The sequence below is a fragment of the Lepisosteus platostomus genome, chromosome 9, assembly GCF_059453375.1.
Source record: "Lepisosteus platostomus isolate fLepPlt1 chromosome 9, fLepPlt1.hap1, whole genome shotgun sequence".
Taxonomy (NCBI): domain Eukaryota; kingdom Metazoa; phylum Chordata; class Actinopteri; order Semionotiformes; family Lepisosteidae; genus Lepisosteus; species Lepisosteus platostomus.
In genome coordinates, this window is record NC_142619.1 from 43,166,602 (window position 1) to 43,186,378 (window position 19,777).

The 19,777-nt window shown below is 33.4% G+C and overlaps 1 protein-coding gene across 13 annotated transcripts in view; it reads right to left on the reverse strand.

The window, feature by feature from the left end:
* Positions 1–19,777, reverse strand: part of cadps2 (Ca++-dependent secretion activator 2) — a 295,984-nt gene that overhangs the window by 1,204 nt on the left and 275,003 nt on the right. For all 13 annotated transcript variants that reach the window (XM_088645120.1, XM_088645117.1, XM_088645119.1 and 10 more), the window contains one exon: positions 9,755–9,862. In XM_088645120.1, the coding sequence (XP_088501246.1) occupies positions 9,755–9,862 (108 nt within the window). The remainder of the gene's footprint in view (positions 1–9,754; positions 9,863–19,777) is intronic.

Here is a 19,777-nt window from a genome sequence, read left to right on the forward strand (position 1 = left end):
AACACACAAAAAAAACACATCTGAGAACAAATTCTACAGCATAGGACAAACCCTACAATCTGTTCACATGGAGCTCAGTTTATCAATTAATTTGTGTTTTTTCTCAAAATGTGAAAAGTGGCTTTACACTACTGTAAACAAAAACAATCATTTAAAACCTTACAGATCCCACCATGTCAGCTCATTCCCTTGTCTTTGATAAACAATTTTACCTTGTGGTATTCATAGTGAAATGGAACTCTATTTTTAGATCACAGTATTTTTTCACCTCAAAAAGGAAGCTTGGTTTTGAATTATTTTCTCAAATTTCCGACCAGCAGAATTCTTTTATTTAAAACAAAATCACTTTTTTAAATATTCAACTGGACAGCCTGAAGAAATTACTTGAATACAAAATTAATTAATACTCAGAAAAGGATTCTAGTTTTAAAACTCCATTATGGAAATCAGTCATTGTAATGTGAACAGTAGCACACAATAAGCAGACACTGGTTCTATAGAACAATAAAAATGACTTTTAGCTATTCTAATGTTGCTTCAGAATTTGAACATATTTAAATGCAAGCATCTTTATGCTGTCATAATAATGCTCTTAAATGTCCCAATTGCTGTTATTAACTTAACAGTCAAGAGGAGTTTTCACACCTGTGGACCATCTATAGATTTGTGCTACCTCTGCCAGCAGACCTAATAAAAATCTAAATCAGTATTATATTCCTATTCATGGATTATCCAGCACTTGCAAGGGCATGCATTACCCACTTCATTTTCTTGACATCTCCCTCACTATATAAAAAGGGAAGGAAACTGCTATGTTTGACACTGTGAGACCTCTATATTTATTCACACTTATTGTGCATGACTGCAGGCTGGTAAATCACATTAGTGGTCTGTCTTTCCATCAAGCTGGTACTTGCTATCCAGCCTGGGGAAGGTTCAACAAATCAACAGGAGCACGGAAAACAGAACATCAGTCTAATCTAGTGTTTGTGGTGAAGTTTTCAAACCCAATCTAAAAGGAACTCCGAAGCTACAGACAAGCTCAAGGACTCAGAAGGTGGTAGCTGTTATAAAAGAGTGCTGGAGTAGTGAGTCTCTGGGCGTTCGTGCATTTTTTAATAGTAAACAGGTCAACAATGAAACAAAAACCCTATGCGCTAACAGTAGCCACTGACTATGGAAATTGCCACAACGGGGCTATAAGCACTCTCAGTACATCAGCTTTTTAAAACACTCTCCACCTCCCCAGATTACCTTTAGTCTTGAATTAACAATTTGAAGCAATGAAGAAGAAAAAAAGGGGCAGGCCTGAATGGCTGGCATTGATCCCCAGCTATGTTCAGCATTGCTACAGGATCTACATAAAGGCTTCTTCATTGTCTGCCTAGACTGTCAAAGCTCTACTCACCTAAATAGTGAAGCTTTGCTATGCTGTCGCTGCTGTTGTAAAGGGCTCCTATAAGAGCTTTGGAGAACCAACAAAAGGACAGGACTTTCGTTTTTTTTACAAGATCCAGACTGCAATTTTCTAACAAGGATTAAAGTTGTTTCTCAGAAGACGTCTTTCAAAAGAGATTTCACAGCACAGTGTGCTTTCTTCTGACAAGTTAAACAGCAGCTATTAAAGAAATTCTCAAGGGATAACCATAAAAATAGAAATAAGTAACTAGAGTACTGTATGAGGATGTTTCATTTAAATTTAATTTTTTAAAATAAAAATAACAAAGGTTAATGTTATATGTAAAAGACATTAACTGAAAATAGTAAAGAAGCATGTCTTGAGTTATAGAATGTGCTGCTACCTTTATTCTCCCACTGAAAGTGATTAGTTGTTTTAACTTATAATGATAGTAACTAAGAATAATACAAGTTGTACTTCTTCTCTTCTTTGTGATGTATTGGTCAATATACCACAAATAATATATTGTTATAGTATATATAATATTACATGAAACACCCCAAAAATCCTAATCTCAATATATTATATCACTTTATACAGTATGTATTTTTCATTATTTAAAATTAAAGAAAATCTGGCACTAATCCTTTCTACTGTACAGCTACAGTACAATACAATGTAAATTAGTTTATTGTAGGAATTGAAGACATACAGTATACACCGTATATTCCAGTCAAATTCACTGCTCCATATTATTTGTTTCATAACCAAAGAATGGCATATCATACCTACAAATCTTATGTATTTTGTTAAGTAATAATAATGCACATAAAAATGCTAATTCAAAAGAGTAATTATAGCACCCTTCTTTCTTTGTTAAAGGCTGCGTGAATATTTGAACATTCATCATAAAAAATATGCCTATCCACATGTGATTACCTCAAGTAAAGAAAGGAAAAGCACAAGTAAAAGATCAACAGAACTAATTACAATAGCAATATCTCAGAAGAGAAAGGTGAACGCTAGGCTTTAAAAGACTAAAAGAAGCTGCTCAGATTGACCAGTGGTAAGCTTTTGAATTCTCTTTTTCACTCTCTAGCACTTGGTAAAATGATGCAGTGCGGCCAGAACATTTTTTCTTAATTAGTCACAGCTAATTAGCACTCTGGCATAGTCAAGGAAACTGAAATGTCTGAGCAATAAGACTACATCTTTGTAATCCTTTGATAATAACTCAGCCCCCTGGGATGGGCTCAAGCTGTGGTAAACAGTGGCTTTCAATAGGGCAAAATTAGATGGGCAGAAGACCATTAGGGCAGAGAATGAGAAGCACCACCAAGTCCCGCTGAGAACCAACAGGCGGCTAACTACACTGCCAGCTGAGGTGCCTGTTTAAGCCTGCATTGTTAATTAGGTGATTCTACAAGCCTTGCTATCTCTGGCCAGCTGCAATGACTAGAGATTGAAGTTGAAACCAGTAGAAGACTGAGAGTCATGGCCAACCATGTCTTTCTCCCCTGGCAGAAAAATATGACACTTTGTTTCATTTATCTATTTTATAAGTGCTTTATACAATAGAAGCTTACAGGGGAGCCAGAAACTATCCCCGCAAGCAACTGGTACAAGGTGGGATACATCCTGGGTGAGTCCAGCCAATCACAGGGCACACACAGTCACAGACACAGACACTCACACTGGGGACAGTTTTCCTAGAGGCCAATTAACCCACCAGTATGTCTTTGGACTGTGGGAGGAAACCCACACACACTCCACACAGATAGCAGCAGGGCTTCAACAATGCAAGGCAGCAATGCTAATCATTGCACCCAACTAATAATAATAATAATAATAATAATAATAATAATAATAATAATAATAATCAAACATCGGCATAAAGTAAAGGCCACAGTATACTGTAAACATCTAAACTAAAGTGGGTCTGAGAACGTCTAGCTGTTTATGATTTTTCACATATGTTCACATGGATCAAAAGAAGTATTTACTGGGTTTTAAAGTCCAGTAAACCTCAGGAGGACCGCTCTCTTTCTTATTTTCAATATATAAATATAAAAGCAACTGTTTCTTTCTCCTTTAATAAAAGTCTTGATATAAAATATGGTTCATGTTTTTGTGTTATACAGTAAGTCCTCCTGCTAGTATGTAGTGGAAAACAAATGAATAGAAATGTGCACTGTATTGTGAATTGCTGTTGAAGTAGATTCCCATGGATACTGCAAGAAAGCACTGGATAAGAACCTTAGATCAATGCATAATTGCAAACAACTAAATAAAATGGAAGGAATATCTGCTTTTTATATTTAAAAGGCAAAAGGAAATTAAATTCTCTCTTGTAGTGCCAACCAAATGCATTAATACTTCATAGACAAAGCTGTTATTTTTGCTATACATTATAAATTTGTATTTGTTATCGGAAGTTGCATTGGCAAGTGAGTGTCAGAATTCACTTCAGTAATTCAGAATTCAGTAAAAAGCTGAGGTAGAAAAGTTTTGGAACAACGTTTTACAGGAAGATGAGACCAAGATAAATCTTTACCCTGAAGGAAAATTTAGGTAGAGAAAGGAAAGATCTGCAGATAGTCCAAAGATTATCACGTCATTTGTAAAGCATGGAATATTCTGGGCTCTCATATCTTTATCGATGATGTTAATAGTGAAGGTAACAGCAGAATTAATTATGAAATTTACAGGAAAAAAAATGTTTTGTCTACACATGTAGAGAAAGAGGCTTCTATACTTAGTGGGTGACACTTCACTTCAACTTCACTTCCATCCAACATAGCAATGACCCAAAATACATGGTCAATATAACCAGGGACTTCATTAGGAAAAACAAGTGGAGACCAAGACATAAATCCAACTGAACAGCATTTATAATACTGAAGAAAATAATAATTCAGAACACCAAGAATATGCAAGAATTGATAGAGGTGAGCTCAGTGGGCTGCAGACTTCATTAACTTATTGCTTCAAAAGCTTATACAAAATACTGTAGCCTTATTACGTATTACTTACATTTACGCCAGTTACAAAATACCAACATTTATATTCTAAAAACTGTTTTAGTGGATGTATCACAGTTTTTAGATTCACTTAAAATAATTTATTTGAACATAAAGTGTGTTTTGTTTAAATATGATCAAATGTATGGCATTACACATAAATAAAACATATATCCAGAAAAATAAATAATATTTTGTACTTATTCAGTCTCATCTCATGATCACAAATACAAATTGCTTGACTGTAAAACAGTAATAACAATTTTGTCTAAAAACATTTGGAGGGCAACTAATGTAAATTAATGACACAGAATCTTTGAATGAAACAGAGAATGGATACTGCAGTAGTATTTAATTAAGAAATCTTCCTGGTTGAATACAATTTGCATTATTTAAAGTGACTGAAGCATAATGGTGGTAATTAACTCTTGCGTTGTCATTATTATCCTTTGTAATGGCATCCCTTCCAGTGGAACTTAGTGAACAGTTGTTCAAGGGACCTGTTCAGCACTTTAAGTTAATAGCAAACAGTACCCTCAAACACTTGTGCACTGGTGCGGTCATGATTATTGTCTATGCCGAGAATGGAATGGCAAACACGTTTCCCACTTCTGAATCCCACACAAATCAAAGCTCTTGTCAATGATCTATTTTTTTCAGTGGTTTCAGCTGAATCACTCAATTTCCTTCTTTTTTTTAAAAAAAAAACTGGCATTAATTAAAGTTATTAACAATGCAGTAAATGAAAAAGAATTATAAATCATAAAGCCAAAACCAATTCTAGAACAGTACAATTTTACCATCTGTCATCATAACAGTCATACTGTAGATGAGCCTGTATGACTTAATACATGTTTTTAAGATTTAGAATGTAGCACTTACGGTAATGAACAAACATTTTTTGCAAATAAAATAACAAATAACAGGCATGGCCTGACTTTGCTGCTGAAATGATTGAGAACTTAATCTTCAGACACATCGATTTGGTATATTAATAACTCTAATGAATACAGTTATCCGGTAGTTTAAAGAACTTTTTTTTTTGTTGTAAAAAATTGAAACTGGATCTAATATAAAATAAGATCCATAATAAAAAAAACAATTTAGTGTACAGCAAAGACAAGTGAAAACATAAACCTAGAAAGTGAATATCATATATTTCACACTGAAAAATACTTTTAAAATAAAGAATATTAATTCTAAACTAGCCTTAAAACAGAGAGAAAATAAACTTTTGTTTGCTGTTTATCAACAAAGAATTTAATAATTAATTAGCCCTGAGTGTGAGGCATTATTAAATAAAAATCAGTATCTGCAGAATATTTCAATCTAAATGTCTGTCCTTTGGATGAGACGTAAAACCGAGGTCCTGGCTCTCTGTGGTCATTAAAAATCCCAGGGCGTTTCTCGAAAAGAGAAGTGGTGTAACCCGACATCCTGGCCAAAGTTTTTCCCATTAATTTCCCATTAGTCTTTACCAATCATGGCCTCCTGATAATCCACATCTCTGAATTTGCTTCATCACTCTGCTCTCCTCCCCACTGATAGCTGATGTGTGGTGAGCATTCTGGTGCACTATGGCTGCTGTCGCATTATCCAGGTATATACTGTAAGTGTAAGCAATTATTATTAAATGAATTCCATATGTGAGAAAAGCTGGGATCGAATTCAGTACAGTGCCTGACAGCCAAATAAAATGTAGGGGACAGAGGTTGTCTCCCAGTGACCTATGATTTCAGGTACTCATTTCTTCCCAACCCAGTAGCTGCTGCACACAGTGTTTGAAATAAATGGCAGATAGACAGCATTCAAAAACCCACAAAACAATCATTGGCACAGTTTTCACCTACAGCTTTCCTTACATTAATATTTAAACAATTGTTTGATTTCTCTTAGTGTTTCTAATGAAAAACTAAGAGTATTTTGTTTTTATTTCTAAATGAAAATAACACCTAGTGCAAAATATGATTAATTAATTAACTTAATATGAGCATTCAACCGATTCTGAGATGTTTGAGCTTTGAGTAACTACAAAATGTGAATTTAAGATGGAAACCAAGGTCCTCTTGGAAATCAACAGTGGAAGATATTCCCTCAATGTGTTTGAAACTGTATAAGGCCTTACATTGTGTTGTAACCATTGTTCATAAGATGTTCATAAAAAAATTACAGCTGAACGGTGTAAACTGCAAAGCCTTTATAAAACAAATACTTATTTCACCAAATACAGTTTTCAATCACACACCCCTCCCCCCCACAGAAGCACAGAACTAACCTTGATCATTTTTCCTGAAAGAGCCTGATTAGCACGGGTAGCCATTGAGGCTGATAGCATACTTTATTTTAATACAATTTAGCAATCCAAGAGCATCAAGAGCAATAACAGAAGTGGAAAATATGACATTTTCGCCATTTTTCTGTGGCATTGAACAGAGGAAAAATAATTTCTTTAACTCTACTCATTCAATCTATTACATTCCTGTCTTTTTTACATTGGCCTTAAGAATATTCATGAGATTTGGGTCAGGGATCCAGGCAAGCTAAAGAAACATTCAGTACTTCTCTTTGAAAGAAAGTCAATTATGAGTTGCTAGCATGTCTGTTTAAGGCTAAAGATTACATTGCATCTAAAACTGGAAATCACATTGTTTTGTTCAAACAGCTATGATTTTTATACATGAATACTGCTCTTATCATTCATAATCAAAAGGATGTAATTTTACAAATATAAGTACTACTCTTCTTTTAAAACAATGCATTCTCTAGTTTATTTAAACACTAAATAGTTAAATGGCTATTAAAGTGTACATGTTTATCAATTATCTATTTTCTATGTTTATTAGGAATTCAGACAGGATGTGGGAATATGTATGTCTTCTATTCCATGGATGTCTGTTACCATTTATTATAACTAATAACCAAACTGAAATTAAATGCATAAAATCATATTCAAATTAAAAGTGAAAACAGGCCATTGAGCCAATCAGTGCTTATATACTAAGTGACTCTGTCATAGGACTTCAGGCTTTTCAGTGTGCTCTGGTAATCTATTCCATGCATTGACCACTCTCTGTGTAAAAAAGTGCTTTCACGTATTGGAGCAAAATTTTAACAATTTACCAGCTATGTCCTTGTGTTCTGCTATTTCAAACTTAATTTAAAATAACTATTGGAATCGGCTTCATTAATTCCCTTTAAAACGGTGAAGGATTCAGTTCTCCTCTCAGATGTATTTAATTGCAACTGAAACGTTTCTTCAACGTGTTCCTTCTATATTTACTTATTTAGCTAAAAGCTATACAAAAAGCATATTACATATGATTTAATCCTAGTTTATTATAACTTCTAAAACCTGATGTATTTGGTAGATTATGCATTTGAATATTCGACAGTTGGTCAATATATTGAAATATTCTGGATGATGTATTTATCCAAAAAGGATGTCATTTGTACTTACAAAAAAGTGAGTGCTAAAAAAAATAAAAAGCTGAAAATGTAAAACATATGCTGGCACAAACACTACAACACCAAACAAATGCAAAAGTAGCAGATATGAATTTTGATATTGAGTGAAGTGCCAGCTGGATGGATGATAATTATTCTACCCCTGCAGGGCATCAACACATTCATAAAATCCTTTTTTCACACATATTAACACTCAGACTATTAGAGACAGATGATATTTTTCCTTCCCTCCTGTACAACGGCAAAAATACAGGCTAGTTTATGATATAGGAGCTAAGTCTCATTTTGATGTCCACCATGACAAGAGAACTCAACATTACTCTTTCTAGTGCCTACAAGGCCTTGAATGAGTAACACCATGTACAGTGTTAGAGTGTGTGCTGTGAATTGCTGTTATCAAAACATTTGACTTTTTGCATAATTAGAAGAAAAACTGTTAGTATTTTCTACAGCAAAAGCACATAGAACACTTGAACAGATTCATATTTGAATGAGGCAATATGAATACTTCTATAATTTAATTTCCCAGGCATTCACTGCCTTTTACAATTATATTCACATTATTCAGCAATGTGTCATTCACAAATACAGCATGAAAAGAAAAAAAAAACTTTGCATGCATTTGTTATGTTAAGCTTTTGCAAATTACTTGCAAATTGTTTTTTAAACTTTATTTATATACAATTAACTTTTTTGTAATTTAAAACAAATGGAAAGTACACAAATAAAACTGGTCATATCTCCATTACAACTGTGTTGTTCTTTTAACCTTTCATAAGCTAAAAATGAATGTCTTTAATTGAACACTGCTCTAATAGAACCATGTAGTGAACTAAGATACACAAATGAAGTTATCAAGTAGTTTTCTTCTCAGCACTAATACATAATTTAGCAAATAATTAAAATCATAGAAAAGACAAATCTGCATTCATGTATGGTATAAGATACAGTGTTTTTTTTCCTGTACTCTGTGTTTATCTTATCATGAAGTTAATTATGTCAAAGAATTCTTAATCTTATTCGTTAACTTTAAATTCATACAAATTACAGCCTGAGGAAGGCAAAATATAATTGGAATCTTATGAAAGAAAAATGTTCCCTGTCTTTTAGATGTTTGGCTTCCAGTGTTCAGTTTTGTGTTTTCTGGATGGGGTTGAGGAAGAGTTTATCTAAGGTGTGCAGGAGACAACGTCATTGCTTCTATGGCTAATGAAAAGCCATGTCAGGGGGAAAAAGAAAGGGTTTAATTTAAAATGCTTTGATCATAACCTGACAAGCAATTTACATGGGGATGAGGACTGTATAGCTTATTACCAACTAATCCAAAGGTATCACACTTCACAACAATGAAGTGTACAGCACATCATCACATAATCATCCCTTTTACGGATTCCACCCCTGCTCCCTTTTCACCATGTCTGACTGACCATGGGACCATTTTTGGTGACTATAAAGTAATTTATTCCTCCCAAGAAGTGTGTTAACTATGCAATTTCAGTGTAAAGCCTATAACGTAATGGATACAAATATGCGTAAGATGTGTTGCCCAATAGCAAACAGTGTAACATTAAATTCAGGAATGTTAATAAATGTTAGATAATAATACATTTGGGAACCTATTGTTCATGACTAATACAATTAAAATGATTAAAACTACAAGCAAGAAACAAATCAGTGCCCTCAACTATCTAATTTTAGTATTCAAATTAGTTTAAGCATTAGTTTAAAATACACTCGATTTTTTTTTTCATTAAGCATGCAAATTCACTATGGCACAATCAAGTTTAAACTGATAACTCACCACACCCCTCTTTTCCCAAATACTCTCAAAATGTATTCCTTAATATGCTTTGCAAGCGTAGTCACTTACATCAAATACTTTTTCTGTATACATTTCCTCATTGACCTTGTCTCTCAGAATATCCTGGTTCTGTCGTACAAAGGTTATATAAGTATCTGCTAGGTCCATTCCAGGCTTCTGAAAAACAAAAGATTGAAACAAAAGAGAACTATATGGTCAGAATTAAAAAAATAAAACTCTTTAAATATATTTTTACAGATATATACACAGTAACATCGAATTAATGGGATCAGCTGTAAATTTGACTAAATCCTCACTAAGAAAAAAATATTTTTTTTTAAATCTTAACATGGCCTGAAACTCAGGTGAAACTAGATAAACCTAATGAATTGCTGCCTTTAAATCCTCAGCAGTTAGCATGGAATACTCAATCTTTCAGGTGTTCACATAATGATTAGAGGGATTAAGATCATGTGGCCAAGTCAGTCTTCTGGCATGGATATTGGGCACTGTTTGAAAGAAGTTTGTTTTCAAAAGTTTCATGCAGAAAGTTGTTTGCAGCAAAAACTTCAAGCTAGCTTCATTTCACAGCAGAATTCCCACTCTTGATATTTTTTTCACAAATAACACTTTACTTATTCATACCACACAGCACCAGCTTCAATAACAGCTGCTGCACTAGGTTCTGAGATGCCAACGTTGAAGGTATAATAGGGTAGGTCAATAAGTAAAGGGAACTTATGAATTATCTACCAAATGTGCTTCACAGGTGCTCACGGCCGCTTTATTTTCCAAAATTCAAAACACATCCATCCACATATGCCATTGCTTCACAGACTTTTGATAATCATATTTATTTTATGTAGTGCCTTTCATACTACATCATCTCAAGGTGCTGTAAACTAAAATAATTGCACAAAACAGGAATACAAAAGGAAAAGAAAAAAAACAAATTATGGACTTGTAATAAAATGAGTTTCACTTGTTCTTGACTCCTTTCTGCACCTCCACTTGAACTTGATCAGCATCATAAAAGCTCCAACTCAGAGGTTCTTCCATTAGGCAGTGTAAGATTCTGACCCTAAGATGGGTTAAAGGTTCAGAATCCAGATCTTTAATAAACTTCAGGAAACTGCTCAGCCTTACTTTGTGTGAATGTACATTGTCATGTTACAGCATTAGGTCCTTTGCTTCTAGGTAAAATTACACTTAGTAAATGAAAAAGACATCCAGTCTAGACAGATGCTATAGTGTATTTATGTTTTGCATTTCATCAGTAGAGAAATGTCCAGCTAATTATCAATCAACAGTGGCCATTCGAGCCAATTTTCTTTTTCAAGTATAAGAACAACTGGAGCTTAATTTTTCTCAAGAAATGCCTCAGAATTTTCAACGCTTGACAAGAGAAAATAGATCTAGTTTATTTTTCTCCTAGGTCTTCAGAAAAAAGGTGAACTAGAACTGCAAGCAGTTTTGATGGATTCCTAGCATGTTCTTTTTATGAAATGCTATGATAAATATGACATTAAAATTTTTGAGAGAGATGTACTATCTGCAAAGAAACAATGCATAAGAATGTTTTATATCTTTAGCTAATTAATTTAATCAGATTTTAAGTATTTTAGGAAAATAATTTTAAATTTTTTAATGATTTGTAATTTTCTAGCATGCATAACTACATGACGTGACAGAGCCCTTACAAAAATACATTGCATTGCACTACTTTAAATACCCTGAAACCAACAAGCACATACATTTAAACATTAAATATTTTGGTTTTGTTTATTGGAGGATGATAAATACCAATGCCACCATTGCTGCTGATATTGCTTTGTATTAAGTACCAAGTTTAATATCAATAAGTTTACTGGTTCTAAAGAAAGAGGTTGAAGTTTCTTACAAAACACAGTACATGCTATCTCATTTAACACAATTTACACATCAGCAACCAAGTGCCTGGAATGATATCTGCTTAAACATTTTTGAGCTTCTGTTAAATCGGATTGTCCATGAAATCTGTTTAAAAAAACAGGATGTTAAAAATTTTAAAGTCCTAAAAGCTCAGGAAAATACAGCCTTAATGGTTTGATGAAACATTAGGGAAACTGCAAAATGAAGAGCACACTCTAAAAGGATGACAATAAATGAATCTCTAAGATCTGATGGTATTTTCTCAGTCATGGAGGACCAAACTTAATCAGTTAACTGCAGATAAATCATTCTTGCTTCTGTTACAGGGAAATTTAAAATGATAGATCTAAATGAGAAAAATATAAATTAAGGGCATTTTAAGAGACAAACAACATGGGTTTTGAAAAGAACGTTTTCTTTAAATTACCTAAATCCTGTGAACAAGCAATAAAGACATTAGATAACACTAAAGCATATGAAATTATATATAGCATTTCTATTTTCTAAACAACTTTTGATGAGTTCTCTCATAAGTTAAAAGAAATGTAATGTACAGTATGCATATGGATCAAGAACTGGAACCATTAACAGATGTGTGAGGTGGTGTACCACAGGGATATGTTTAGGCATATTGCTCTTCCTTCCAGACTACAAATTATATAGATTTGTGTATAGTTATAAACAAATTTGTCAGCTTTGCTGATGACACTAAAATAGCAAGAGTGGCAAATGCAGAAAAAGGTGCTTGCATGGGTAGTCATTGCATGGGTGCTTCTGGGCTGCGGGAAGTTACACATGAAAGCGATCTGGGTGTTTCTATAGATTCTTCCATGTCCTCATCAAGACAGTGTGGAAAAGCAATAAAAAAGCAAATAAAATGACTGTGTATACAACAGAAAGTATGAAATTTAAATCCACAGAGGGTATGCTAAATGCATTAGTAAAACCACATTTAGAATATTGTGTTCAGTTTTGGTCACCACACCACAAAAAATATAATAGCCTTAGAAAGTGTTCAAATAAGAGTAACAAGAACATAAGAGCAACAAGAATGATTTCTGTTCTCAGGGGATTATCATTTATGGATAATTTAAGAGGAAAAAAATCCCTCCAGTCATGAGGAGAGAGAGACTTAGAGAAGATTTGATCCAAAATCCTAAAGGGCAAGGGGCATATATACTCTAGGTTCAACCCAGGGAACTGTTTAACACTCATTCATGTACAAAATAGAATAGAAAACACTTCTTTGGGTATCTGTAACAGCCAGGTAGTTGAGGTCCAAATTTTGGGCATGTTTAAGAAACAGTTGGACAATGGTTTAGATTTACTAAATTGCCAAATGAGCAAGACGGGCCCAATCACTTCGAGATGTAAGAAAATAAATGGATGATATGTAGACATCTTGAAATAGAATGATAGAATGATACTTAATAACATTTGTAATTTTTGTGCTTTGTACGTTGATGAAATCTATCAAGTTTCAATTCAATCAGTACAACAGGCCCAAGAAGAGGATTTTAAGGGATGCTGAATATACATATCAGGCTGCCATAATGGTGGATGCAGGGCCCTATTTTTGTCAAAAAATGAATTATTTGATGGAGTACAACTACCTAGTAAACTACCTAGTAAAAGCTTGCTTCACTACCTGGTCTTCAGGCACAGACAGTTAAAAAAGAAATGACTTACAATCACTTCCTTACATGGAAGCCTAAATACATTTGCTAGGCAGACAAGTTTGTGCCAGTCTATTTAAAAGTAATCTATTTATAAAGCATTATGATATATCCTATTTCAGTATAATAAAGATTTACTGTTTTTCAATTAACCACCATTTTGCAAGAAAGTGCACATTCTTTGGCAAGTGACAAATGTACAAATCCATTCTAGCAATTTGTGTTCCATTAGTGAAGGTGTCATTCCAAATGTGCTAGTTGTCTTTGTCATTTTTCTTTAAAATGTACTTGTATTATTTAAAGTTTAAGACCAAAAAGAAGCTCGGCTAAATGACACCTCTGCTGTCAAATAATAGGATTGGAGGCTGTATTCAATTAGATGACTCACTCTCTTAAAGATGACTACTTGTACAAATCAGTTAGTCACAGTTACTTTTCCCTGTGTTCCTTTGTGTTCAATGAATACCTTTCCTTGAACTTCAAACTTGAATAAACTTGAAACAAAAGTAATGAAAGACCTATAGCTATTTCATTAATGTGTTCATATATTAAAATAATATGCAAACTCCAGTTTGCAAACTCCAGTTTGCATAAAGGTTAAAAAGCCAACATAAAGAAATATTCACACAAAACATATCAGTATGAAAGTAGCTCATTTTTTTCTCTTTTCTCCCAAACAGCAAAATACAGTAACTTGCATATACAGAGCAATAAATTATATCATGGGAAACAAATTGCATGCTTCTTTGCTGAATTCTTTATGCCTCAAGTGTGGCAGTTGTTGTTTTCTATCATTACATCACCTATCATTTGACATATAGTGTGCTGCTTTTTCTTTTGCATTGTAGCTATCATTACCATGGTTGAAACATTTATATACATTTAACTAAGTGGAGGACACAAAAAGAAATGTAGAGTTTTATAGCAATCCATGAGAAAAGTTTCACTTTGATCCAAATCTATGTTAGAATTGGCATTGTAGCATAGCTACTCCAGACATGGAAGATTATCAAGGAAGGTGCCCCACTCCAGTTAATTATGGAATGAGCAAAGAATCAACCTATCACTATGTGGCCACTCCTGGCCATATTTGAACCCAGTATCCTTTAACGGTGAGGCAGCACTGCTTACCATCATGCCACAGTGCCACCTGCTTGTAAAATATTTTCTTGTCATAGAACAACTTTTGCTCATTTGGAACAACAGATATGCACATTATACATTTGAACTGCAGTAATAAATTCCATCAATGTGAACAGCTACAAAAATAATAATCTCTGGTCTATTATATCTTTCTTTCCCACTAGGAGAATATCACTTTACACTTTTCATACTGACAAAAAAAGAATCCGAAAAAATGCTGTCAGTCTGATTAGTTATATACAGTAGTTGAATGATCAATTTACTTTCATAAGGTGACATACAGTACATTCAAAACATCCATACATAGAAGAGATGATACTTACCTTACCTCTTTCTTTTACTATTATTTATTTAAATCTCTTATACTCTGAGTCATACAGGATGATCTAAAGCCTGACCAATAACTAATGAAGAAATGCAGAAAGGGTTAAGAAACTGCAAATTTTAAAGTGGCAAAAAGTACCAAGAGCTCCACTTTCCCTCCCCCGCTCCCTGTCTCCCTTTTGTAGGCTTAATGCCATATGGGAATTTCACACCTTGGATTTTTTTTCTTGTAACCTCCAATGTGAGACTATAGCTAATTATTAGTTGAAAATGCACAACTTAAAGGAGTAATTGCAACAGCTGGCGACAATTTCCAATTAGCATTATAGTTCTTTTTAGATACTGTACTATGCATTACAGGTACTCAGAGCAATTACCTGTATTAAAATACTAATACAGCAATGTGTATCGGCTGAAGCAATTTCCATTTGAACACTTATTTTTCTTCTGTGTACTTTGTGAACTTTTTTACTTCATTTCAATTAAGCTTTAAATCTAGACATTTGACTTTTTGAGAACTAAAAATGGCATTACTAGTTAAACCTCCTTACAAATTTACATTCTAAAATATTGCACACAAAAGACAACATAAATCTACATGTACTTCATAACTTTTTGAATTCAACTATGCTTAAAGAACCCCACAGCTGTCACAAATGCCCCCTTTATTCCTTAATGTGTTTGCAGCTATCTGGCATAAAACTATTGTCGTATTTTGTAAAACATAATATAGTAGGACATTTGGTGTAAGGCCACAGCCAATCTATTGGTTATAGTGGATTTTTTTTCAAAGCAATAAAAATACGTCAGCATGCTGAAAAAAAACTAGAATAAAATGAAGTATGAGAAATAATCTTCAAAGACGCTTTTATGGTTTCCTATCTTGTTCAAATCCATTTTAAGTCTCACTGGTTTATCTACCAATCTCATACACACAGTCATTCAAATAATGGGGACAATTTTGAATGTTATTAAAATTCCAGAAAAAAATGTTCTATTTTTCTGGCCATAACATAGTTACAGTCCTGGATTCAACCAATCTTGTATTACTATAGGGTCACATGCTCAAAGCCTGTGACATAAACTAAACAGATAAGCAGAAAGTATTTTCCTCCCTAAAAGTACTGCTTTATGATAACATGAGTAAAGATTCTTTGAGAAAAAATTCTTTTGAGATCTTGAATATCTTGAGACTTTCACTGAAACAGCAGTTTGCCAATATTTTGCTTAAAGGTTTCATAGATTCTAACATGGTAGTGTATACGATATTGCATTTTGGGTGCATTAAGAATTAAGTATAAAATATGGTAGCTGAAGAAATGCGACCATATTGCATATAAATGCAGAAAAGCTTCTTCAGTGTCAGGTTTAATCAAAACTTGTCTTTTCTTGGATTTACCTTAAAAGGGTTTTGATTTTACCAGCTCAGTGTTTCTTTGGATGTAATGGTGAGTGAAGAAGAAAAAAATGATAATTAAGACACAATGTATATTAAATAACAAGTGAAACGCTAGATTACTTATCATATTAAGAGAGTAATTTGGATCCGCTGGTTAAATAATTGAGTAATTAAGAAATCAAGAATTCAATATGGGCAACCCTGTCCTGTATAATGAACAGAAACATTGTGCATTTGGTCTTCACCATACAGGACATGAAAAAGAGTATCAGATTCTAATGTCTTGGGAGTGTTAAAAAACATTTCTAAATTATATTCTCTAAATGGAAAATATTCATGACCTCAGTGACTCTACCCAGGACCTCTCATCCTGACAAGATCGTTCTGAAAGCAACCTGGAAAATAATCCAGGAAATCATAAAGAACCACAGAGTAACATCTTTACATTTATTGTCAGTATTCATGCTTAACAGGTCAGGAAAAGACTGAACTGTTTTAATTGGAGGATAGCCAGCAAGAAACCACTACTGTCTAAAAGATTCTTGCCACCTGTCTCAATTTCAGCAAAGAGCACCTGGATGATAGAAAAAAAAAGTATATTTATACAATAGACAATGATATAAAAACCCATAGATTACTCAAAAAAGCTTTTGAGTTCTAAAACCAGATCCCTTTGTAGAGAGACAACTTCAACCATCTTGTTATTCACTTAGACTTGATATATAAAAACTTTAAAAAATATATAAATGTATTGTATATGGTATGACATATGTTTAAAATAATGAAAAATTATCTCAAATATATGATTAGATTTATCTGTATATCTGATAAATATGTAAATAATATATAAATGTAAATCTAATAATATGTTCTTCCCACATGGAACTTCAATACTGGACACTGAGCAGACTGACTTCAGCACACGTAATCTGAAGTGTTGTTGTGCAAAGACTAAATTCCAACAAGCAGAAATGAAGGAAGTGTTTGAAAACCAAAAGGTGTCAAAAATAGGTTCCAAAGCTGACATCAGTGGATGAAGAAATCGTTAAGAAGAATAATGGTGTACAACTCAAACAATTAACTTGAGGTTAATTACTAGTTAACCTGAACAGATAAGCGTTTTGTGAGAAAGGAAAAGGGGAAAAAAATCCTCGGTAATTATATATTACTGCATCTATCGCTTCCTGCTGTTACACCCAATCCCACAGGTGCAGCTCTAGCTTGTCTGTCTGCTAACTGGTAGGTGGGTCTGTTTCCTGGGTTGTTTTCTCAGCAGTAGCTTTGACAATGGAATAAGAAGCTTAGCCTTTCGTGACAGGGTCACAAATCTGTGCAAATGAGGACATTGTTATTACGTCTTTTACCTATTCACTGACTCAAAAACACCCCAAAGTAAAACATTTCTTTCTTTTCTTTCAATAAAAGGAAGCAATCTTGGGTCTAACAAATGAAATATTTAGCTGTATATTACCATTCTGTCCCTGTATACAGCACCCTGAAAACTTATTATGACAGCAAAGTCAAAACATTTCACTATACAATTAAGCAATTTGTATTTGGCATAGAGAAAATGACATGTAAAGTATATATGTTGATTTTTCCATAATTACATCTGATCATATAATAAAAGAAATACTTTGTGTTCAACAGTAATTTCAAGTAATCACAAGTATTGGGACAAATTCACTTCAAGTAAAATTGGCTTGTCTCCTCAATGTGTACAATAAATTGTCAATTGGATTAAATATGGAGATTAACTTGAAGAGTTAAAGATTTTCACTTTATTCTTCTGATAAATTCCTTGGAATTATTGACCCTGTGTTATGAGCCATTGACATGGTGCATCACATTCAAAAAGCTTAATCTTCCTCTCATTTGTTCCAGAAACTTTGTTCTAAAACTCCTCTGGCTTACCTTTGTACTATCTGGCTGCCTTTGGAACTGGCTCACTCATCCTTATTGATGATGTAACCAATGAATTAATTTTGTTCTCCTTTTAGAGGTTTTGAAAACCACCCAGAAGGCTTTTGAAATAAAAATAAAATTCAATTCATTCAACCTGACTAATATTAAACTGAGCTATTAATATAAAGTAATTTAAGAAATAGAATGAGAGAGCTCAGCCTTTAAAAATCACCAAGCATGTGGTTCACAGAAACTTGGAAATGATCCACACTAATTCTGAAGGCTGATACAACTATACCTTAAGATTAAAGAAAAGACTATAAAACGATGGGGTTAAAAATCTGCTGTTATTCTGAAATGTCGTAAACATGATACTGAATCTCAGTATTCTAAAAACGTATGCATTTTCAAAATCTTGTGAATCCATTTGTTTTCTTTTGTTTTAAAGAAAAAAAAAAGATTTTTATAACTTTCAAAGGTTGTGAGGCAGACAAAACTGTAACCATTTCCAAGACTTTCCTAAAGTGTTAATGGATATAATGAACCAGCAACTAAGAATGACAACATTAAGGATTAGCCATAGTAGTATTTAAGACATCAGAACTGGTGTGATTCCATTGGATGGGTGTGGCTGCAAAAGGCCAATACTTTGAATTTGAATATGATGTCACAAAAGTTACATCTGGAGTAAGCCTAATCGGTTCAGCCTATTTACCTAGTACCTTGAAGCCTTTGAATCTTTTTACATTATGTAACTCATGCAGTTAAAAGTTGAAGGCTGTTTATGAAAATTCATATGGTGATTCATACTGTACAGTACCCTGATGTCAACACTGTCAAATCAATCAGAGACCTATATAAAATAGTACTCTCTAACCAGCCTTATAAAACCAATATCATTTGCTGAGTGATTTTCATACTAAAAATGTTACATGTACAAAGATTTTAAGCATTAATATGAACAATTTTTCATGTACATGTAGAAAAAGGCAGCGGTCAATCTAGTAATATCAACAGTTTATTGACCTATTGATTGACCTATGGATTGACCTTTTTTTTCAATCACTGCATGAAGCAACGGAAGCCATTAGCTTCCCCACTTTGTCTGAAATGTGATCACAAGTAGGTGAAGGTCTCTTTCTCTGACTGGCAAAGAAACTACATGTAAGAGATGCTATTTAAGTCATTAATTATTTTTTATATTTGTATAGGAATGTTAAAATGAAATAAAAGATTATGTTGTGAATTAAGAAAAAGGATACAAGGTTAACCAAATTCCTTTAAAACAAAATGGCAATTTAAGTTTCCTTTTGTTAGATTTTGTTAGATGTAATTGGTATTGGTTTAGGTTTTTTAAGAAAGAAATGAGCATGTACTTTTGGTTTTCATGTGAATAAAGCAATTGAAGCAATTTTTTTTTTTTAATTTAACACATTATCCAACAGTACAGCTTTCTGTTATATGAGGTTTTGTGTTCATATTTCAACAGGGCTATTAATAAAACTGGATGGCAATTGACAGTATATGCATATGTATTTCCACCAAACTCCCTTGCCATGTGGGGAATATGGTTTGATTCTTTCACCACATTCCCCTTTCATATCCACAGGGTTTTACCACAGCTTCACAAAGATGCCCTTGTGACAGAATTATCTTGATGAAATGACTCTTTACTGAGTCACTCCAGCAGGTCCACTTGACCCTCATTGTCATCAATGTTGCTCCAGCAATGGA